We start from the raw sequence: 8,072 nt of genomic DNA, 5'->3' as shown, positions 1-8,072 counted from the left end.
TGAAGTTGAGGCAGAGGACCCAGAAATCTCACTCATTTTCAGAAAAACCTGCTTGAAATAGAAGTCAGTATTTCCAAAGATTGTCAGTAACCAACATGAAAATGGGTTTCCAACTCAATTGTTCCATTATCTGGCACATTACATGCTTCTTTCTTAACAATATTTTGCTAGAGGCAAGAGTATCAAAGTAACAGAATTGCCTTTTTCTTATTTCCTTGCCCAGTGAAATAGAAGTCAGCAGAAAGGGGAAAGGAGAGAGAAGCAAAGGGTTTAAATAATCCTCAAAATCTAACTAGTTATACGACAGCGATTAGCCCTCGATTCCACCAAACACTGAGTGGGAAGGACCTCTTCCAAATGGCAGCTCGTTTTACCTTAATAGGTAGTGTTTCCAGATGAGTTTCTAGTTTTCTAGTTTCTAGTTTTCCATCATGATAAATTAATATATCCTATTTTATTATGGTGCCACAAACAAGAACTCTGAAAGGCTCAACTCTCACAAAAGGCCCAAATCCCCTGAAAAGCATCAGGTATCAAAATGCAGCCAGAAAAGATGGTATTAAATGAAAAAAAAAAAAAAAGGCTCCTTTTTAATGAAGTCGAGGTGTAGGACAGATTTATTAGCTTCCATTTTTCCAGGTTGCATTCTGATGTATTTCCTGCCCATATTTCTAAATTCAGCAGGTCTCTTTGTAGGATTATTTTTTAAAAATAAGTTTCAAAGAATATGATGCAGCTATAATGACTACACCTGCAAAGACACACCTGTGATGATACAAACACTAAGTGTTTCTCATATTCACAACCCAATGCTCTAATAGAAAACAGACCTTCTATACCATTTGCCAAGATCCTGCCATTCTTAGAAAGAACTGATACTGGTAACCAGATATTACAGTCTTAAAAATAATTACCAACCAAGGACTACTCCTGACCAAAATGGCCATTAAATTCTGTGTAGTTGTCTATCCTTTACAGTCATAATTCCTTTTGTCAATATTATGAGATGGTTAAAACAAATACTTAAAATTACTATTGATGCCTACAATATTCCTACTTACTCAATGATTTTTATGTATACCACCATTGACTTATTATTTACTCACACATTAGTATTTACTGTGTCAGGTACTGTATCTGACTCTTGAGGAAGGAAAACTAGTAAGAATATAATCTATCCTTGGATAATTCCTATTGCAATTGTCTAGCTAGAGCTGTGAACAAATAATTAGTGCACTAAATTCCTAGTAAATCTGCCAAGATCAATGAAAAATAAGTAGAGTGAGAATTGGATCCTCCTACAGATATTAAGGAAAGGAACACACTTGAAGGGAATGTTAAAGGCTAAGGAATATTCCCAGTAAAAAAGAGAAGGATATTCCAGATTGAAAGAACAATATAAGGAAAGGCCCAGAGGCAGGTGGGTGATTGGTCCATATTGAGGACTGGGTTATACAATGAAAGGAGTAGAGATATACTGTCTAAGACGTTAGTAACTAAGCCTATTTAAATTTAAATTGACCTTAAGTAATATTAGAAAATCAGTTCTCAGTCACATTTCAAGTACTCAATAAACACAGGTGTCTAGAGTCTACCATATTGGACAGTGCAGACAGAATTATTTCCATCATTGCAGAAAGTTCTACTGGACAGCACTGAGTGTAAGAGTACAAGGTAAGCATGTGGCCAGTTCATGAGGAGTCTCAAAAATATACTAAAATGTTTAAATAGAAATGGTTTATAAACTACTGAATTGCACAAAGTCCCTTCAGAAATAGCCTTGGAAGACTCCATCCTCACAGCATTGCTATGATCTATTATACCCATCCAGCTTCTACATTTGAATAAGACTTCTCTTGAAGAAAAACATTCTGCAGCTTAAAAAAGAAAGAAAAAAGGCTGGAAACCCAGTTATGGGCAACTGGAAACCACCACAAGTTTTTAAGCAGGGACATGACACTGTGACACAGATTTGGATTTCAGAAATACTACTTCTTAAAGCAGTGCGCAAGATATGTGGGAAGAAAAGGCACTGGGCATACCAAGATCAGTAGAGGCTAATGAGATGATAAAGGACTAATTTCAGAGAAACTTCTAAAGGAATACACAAATAAGAATTTGCATCAGTAAATTTATTCCAAGTAAGAATTGTGCATTCACACCATGCATATTATTTCCCCACAAAAGCCAGTATTATCATTAAAACACTTAACACTTTAAACATACCATAAAACTCAAAGATACTTGAAAAACTTCTCAACGTATCTATTTCAAGTCCCTGAATTCTTTAATATTTGTAATCCATGCTTGTTCAATTATAATTTTAAAATATATTATAACCATATCACTCATTATAATCATTGATATGCTTATTATATATATTTAAAACATCTTTTCTGAAATTTTATGTTCTCCAACAAATAACTTTTTAGTAACTTCAAAATATCTCTATGTACCTCTTAGCAGTACTATGGTAAAACCAAAATTGCATCTTCCAGTAGCAAGTGCCCAAGCCACACCACTCCTGATCAAAGATAGAGCTGACATCCAGGGAATTCCCTGGTGGTCCAGTGGTTAGGACTCCACGCTCCCACTGCTGGGAGCCCCGGTTAGATCCCTGGTTGGGGAATTAAGATCCCGCAAGCCACGTGGAGTAGTCAAAAAAAAAAAAAAAAACCTAAAATGACAGAGCTGACATCCAGTCTTACAAACAGCTCTCTTCCACTCCTTGTTCCTATTTTAATATGCCAACCATTACTTCACTGACATCCCAGAGTTTTCCTGCAACAGATTCATCCATAGCTTTGGGCAATAGTTCTTCCTCTTTACAGTCCCCAAAGTACTTTCCTGACACACCTTCTACCTCAGGGGAAGAGGCTAAATAAATCGAAGTCTGGGCACCTTCTAGCGGAGTTTTGAAAAAAGCCCATGTCACCAAATTGAAAAGTGGTTTGACTAACAGTGGGATGTGTATGTGCCTCCCCAGGTTGGTCCGCACCATGCCAGGGTGTAACACATTGACAGTGACATTTGTGCCTTCTAAGCGGCGGGCTAGTTCTCTGGTAAAAAGGATGTTAGCCAGTTTGCTCCGACTATAACAGAAGCTTTTATTATAGTTTTGTTCACTGTTCAAGTCTTCAAAGTTGATGTCTCCGTATTTATAAAGTTTGGAGGTAACTACCACAATCCTGCTGGGAGCTGAACTTTTAAGGAGTCCAAGGAGAAGATTGGTGAGTAGAAAGTGCCCCAGATGGTTCACTCCAAACTGCATCTCAAACCCATCTTCAGTTTTCATATACGGGCACTGGAAGATGCCTGCATTGTTGATCAAAACATCCAGTCTAGGCTCTTCCTTCAAATGGCAAAAAGAGAATGGCAGAGTTATGAACGCAGGCCTTAAATGTGCCTAAAATAAAATTTTAAACAATTCCTGCAAACTACTAAAATTCTAAAAAACGCCTCTATGAGTTTTCAACAATTGAGAGAAAAGAAGACGACGACAACAATGACTTGTGTGCCTGACCTGGTGCTTTTCATGTTATCTCATCTACTCTCAACAACTCTATAAGCAAACTGAAGCACCAGAGTTAGGTGATTTGTCCAGAATCACAGGGCTCGTAAGTGGCAAACAAAACCCTGAAGTTGAAATCTGACACCAATGGCCCTATTCTTAATTAGTAAGCTAGACTGCTTTTCTAATTGGGATTTCAAACCATAGCTAGACATTCAATGTGAGCTAGAGAGTGGAACTACAGCAGAAGACAGGTCAGCATTGTTTATTCCCAGAGCTACTAGTATCAACGCCAGGGGCAAGTTAGGATTGTTTTATTCTGTAATTTTCTAATAATAAATGTCACCATGGGAATGGAGCAACTCCAGGTTGTTTCCTTAAAAATGGGACAAGCAATAGAGAGGGTGAGGGATGCAAATTAAGACTGGAGAGAACATCATGAATCTATCAACGGAACATTAAGAAAAATATTAAACAGGTAGTATAAACATATCAGAAACAAAACCATGAATCATACATACTAAGTCTCACAATAACAGCAAAGGAGACTTAACAGAGGAGGTCTGCCCAACAAATACCTTTAACCTCTATTACGACTCTAGAATTCACAGTTCTTTTTTCCCCGATATGAAATCTACCTCTTTCAAGCTTCGAGGAGCCCCCAACTTAAGAGATCTATACAGTCAGAATTTTGCACTTTGACCATATCCTCCTGCATCTCCCCAGATTAAAGTCCTAAAATTTAGACTGTCCTCAAAGGGAAGTCTTTTCATTCTTTACTTCATTTAGTTGGTTTTCCCTTGTCCCTTCCTGGCTCTGTCTCTTTTGATGGGCAGAGAAAAAGAAATGTACAACGTGTTCCAGGTGTAAAGACACAGTGATGACCCACAAATAAATTTGAGGTCAAATTTCAAATATCACTGGCCCTTTTGCCAAATTAAGTGAAAAGAAGAATGTGTTAAATTTCACAACTGTTATCAAAGCCTGTCAGTGGATTAACTATTTCTCATTCTGTGTGTCTCAGCACCTTTTGCTTTTCCAATAGTCAACTTCAAAAAGAAGGCAACAGTTCACCCGTGGGGGAAAGAAAGGAGTGTTCTTTTCAGTAATCCTTTGGAAGAGTTTCCTGTATTAATCATTTCTGAGCCATCATTCTTTGCTGGGCTTGTGTTATTTTAAGACTGTATCATTTACTGTTTTTTAAATTCTAGAAGATAAATGACATAAATACCAAGAATACCAACCTGTGGGAAATTTACACTTCCTTTTTTTTTTTTTTTAATTCTGGTTATAGTCACTGAACTACTGAACTTCAGAGCCAGGAAGGAACTTAATACATACTTAGAAGCAAGGACAACTTAGTTATCTCTTTATCTCCTTAACTTTTACTTGGTTCTGTCAAGTGGCCAAAGTAGTGAGAAACCATAGGTATCAAGGAATAAGTATACCCAGTCCCATCTACATTTTTACTGAATAGGAAGATCCACTTTGGATTCTCCCAACATCTCTTGTACACTATTACTTCTTATTTCTAAACCTGATAATGAAATACTGGTCATAACGGCAAAACAAACCAAAACTCTGGATCTGCAACAGCTCCCCAACTGTGTATCGAGTTGCCCTAGAGAGTCACAAGGAAACTCTCAGGGTGATTTGGAGTATTTTAAGTTTTCGAGGGAAACAAAATGATACTCTGCTCAACATCTCAAAAACTACCAAGCTCCAAGTGGTTCACACCTTCAACATTTTATTGTGCTATATTCCTTTTCATGATGTCCTACCTTTGCAAAGCTGAGTGTTTAGTAGTTGCTGCAATGAAATGCAAGTACAATGTTAAAAGTCAACATAGAACAGAAATGAGGGTGGCAATGGTCAGTCTGATTCCAAAGTTTGACAAGCTGGTACAGTGAACAACAGATGCACATTTCCCATTAGTATACTTATGGTTATAATAATTATGGTTATTGAAAAATGAAATAAAAATCTTTTTTTCTTTCATTTATGCTATGTGTGTTTTTGTTTCAAACAGCTACTAAGTTGTTACATAAATACTTATTAAGTTGTTTGGATCTAACTGCTTAATGAATAAGCTGTTAGATATTTGTTTGGCCTAAGGGCATCATGAAAAAAATTAGAAAGTTTGGGAACTTCTGTTCTAGACTCAGGAGACTCCTTTTCATATAGGCTCCTTTTCTATGCCAGCTAATTTTAAACATCACTCTTCTGAATGCCCTCTTGCAAGTCACCTCTGCAGGGAACCCTTCTACCTCAATTTCAGCAGAGGACATCCATTTCAGTGGATGAGCTATCTAAACAAAGAAATCCTCTACCTCACTGGCAGGCAGCAGAAGTACTATATAGGGGTTAAAAGCAAGGGCTCTAGAGAAAGATCGTGGGCAAATTACTTAGCCTACCTATGCCTTAGTGGCCTTACGTTGTAAAATGGGGTAACAATGCCTACCTCACAGGGTTACTGTGAAGACTGGATGACAAGAGCAGTCAAAGTCAGTTTAATTTCATTAAAAGTTAAAAAAAATATATCTGAAATGCTTGGAACAGCTCCTGGCACACAGGAAACTTTCAATAAGTGCTAGGTATTATATTACTTTTATTTCTGTCCCCATTTAGAGCACATGACCACTGGCATTCCAAGCTCCAGTCTATTTGGAAGTTAGGCCAGAGTATGGTTAAGAATACTGCTCATGAGTTCACTGGTGGCAGAAAGCTAAACTTCCTACCCTAGCAGGGGGGGAAAAATTGCTCCAAGGTCCTTGTCTAGCAGCGTCCCCTATGTGCTCTCAGGCTCTTTGAGAGATGGCTTGGTGCACATTCACTTTGGACACAGGAAAAACAATCCAGGGACCTGGCGGATCTCCTCCTGAGCTGTCCTCACATGGCAAGAGGAAATGTTCACAAACTCGCTTATTTTTCTCTTGGGCCCATTTTCTTTCTCAACATTCTTGGAAGACAGAAGACTGTCCTACCAATTTTTCCAGCCTTCAATTCCCAAGCCGCCCGAATCATTCCCAAGGTCACACCCCCTCCCTCGACTGTGGGCGGTCCCCTCCCCGGCTCAGCCCCCGGCCCTCCAGGCCCCGCCTCGCCCGCCGAAGCCCCTAGGCAGTCCCCGATCTCCGGCAGGTTCCCAGAGCCCCACACCTGGAGCACCTCCTGACAGAAGGAGCGCACGGAGCGCAGCGAGGCGAGGTCCAACTCCTTGACGACGAGCTCGCCGGCCCCGCTGGAGTCAGGCCCCAATTCGGGGCCCCCAGCCTGGCATATCTCGCGGCGGAGCTGAACCGCCGCCTCCTCGGCGCGTGTGCGGTCCCGGCAGCCCATGATCACTCGCGCCCCCAAGCGCAGCAGCTCGGCGGCTGTGGCGCGGCCCAGGCCGCTGTTCGCACCCGTGATCAGCACTGTCTTCCCGTGCATGAGGCCGGAGTCCCCGCCTCGGTGCAGCCGCTTGACGCTGGGCCCCACGAACCTCCGGGCCGCCAGCCACAGGGCCCCACCCAGTGCGGCCAGTAACGCCGCCACCGTAGCCACTGCCATGGCCGCCCGGGCCCAGGGCCCACGTGCGCCTGCGCGGGACTTCCGGGGTCGCCGCGCGCCCGGGTCTGAGCTCGCCCCCTGTACGTAAAGAACGCTGGGGCGCGGCCTGTCGTCCCCTGACGGCGGCGTGGGGCATGCTGGGATTTGTAGTCCCCCTTCTGAGGGCACCTGATTGGTTAGTAGAGGACAGCGCTCTGTGTGGCTCCTCGGTGGAGCCGGCTCCCAGCCTGAGAGAAGGGTGAGCACGGCCCCGGGTTTTCAGGGTCCTGAGGTCCCTACCCATGGAAATCCCAGAGTGGTGGTGGCCTTCCCCGTGGAAATGCCTAATGAGTACTTTGAATTTACAAGTCTCTTTATAGGCTGCTTTACAAATCCCACACTTCGGGGCTGGCTTAGTGTGTTTTCCGTTAAGGGCGCCTGGGACTTGTTAACCCTCAGTTCAGTTTACCTTCATCCTCTGGAGAATGGTCCCTGCCGAACGAAAGTCTGAAGAGAGGCTCTTTTTTCCCACAGCTGACGCTAAGAACTTAGCGACATGAATCAGTTAGAAATAGAATGGACCAGTGGTTCTCAGACTTTAGCGTTGCATTGGAATCAACTGCAGGACCTGTAAAAACAGAAATTTCAGGGCCCAGTTTCAAATTCATTAGAGTCCAAAATGGAACCTGAGAATGTACATTTCTAACAAGTTCCCAGGTGATTCTGATGCAGGTGATCTGGGGACCACGGTTTGAGAATGTTAGACCATTGTGGTCTTGATCCATATATAAAAAGGCATTCTCAAATGGTCTTATTTGACAGTGGTGGAGATACACTGGGAAAAGCGTGGACTTACTGTATACATAGACGTCTGAGCAGGCTCATTCACCAGCGTCTTCCCCATTCCCTCCCGGAGAATATTAAATGTAACAAGGAAGGGAAAGTGCTTTTTACACTGTAAAATGCTTCAGAAATATCGGGTTATTGCCACAGGGATCCATCTTCAAGCTGCAAACTTCAAACTTTAGAC

At 41.8% G+C, this 8,072-nt stretch overlaps 1 protein-coding gene across 2 annotated transcripts; it reads right to left on the bottom strand.

The window, feature by feature from the left end:
* Positions 1 to 2,117: 2,117 nt before the first annotated feature.
* Positions 2,118 to 7,110, bottom strand: RDH14 (retinol dehydrogenase 14). 2 transcript variants are annotated; one of them, XM_019943241.3, is made up of 2 exons: positions 6,680 to 7,110; positions 2,118 to 3,352 (listed from the first exon to the last, which is right to left on the bottom strand). In XM_019943241.3, exons 1-2 carry the CDS (start codon positions 7,061 to 7,063, stop codon positions 2,735 to 2,737), a joined length of 1,002 nt encoding a protein of 333 aa, XP_019798800.1. In that variant the 5' UTR covers positions 7,064 to 7,110; the 3' UTR covers positions 2,118 to 2,734. The 2 variants fall into 2 exon arrangements, with proteins under 2 accessions (XP_019798800.1, XP_004319621.1); XM_004319573.4 differs by having other exon boundaries at positions 6,671 to 7,109.
* Positions 7,111 to 8,072: the final 962 nt, after the last annotated feature.

The sequence above is a fragment of the Tursiops truncatus genome, chromosome 14, assembly GCF_011762595.2.
Source record: "Tursiops truncatus isolate mTurTru1 chromosome 14, mTurTru1.mat.Y, whole genome shotgun sequence".
Classification (NCBI taxonomy): Eukaryota; Metazoa; Chordata; class Mammalia; order Artiodactyla; family Delphinidae; genus Tursiops; species Tursiops truncatus.
The sequence above is the reverse complement of the archived record's forward strand: the minus strand, read 5'-3'. Positions and strand labels throughout refer to the sequence as shown.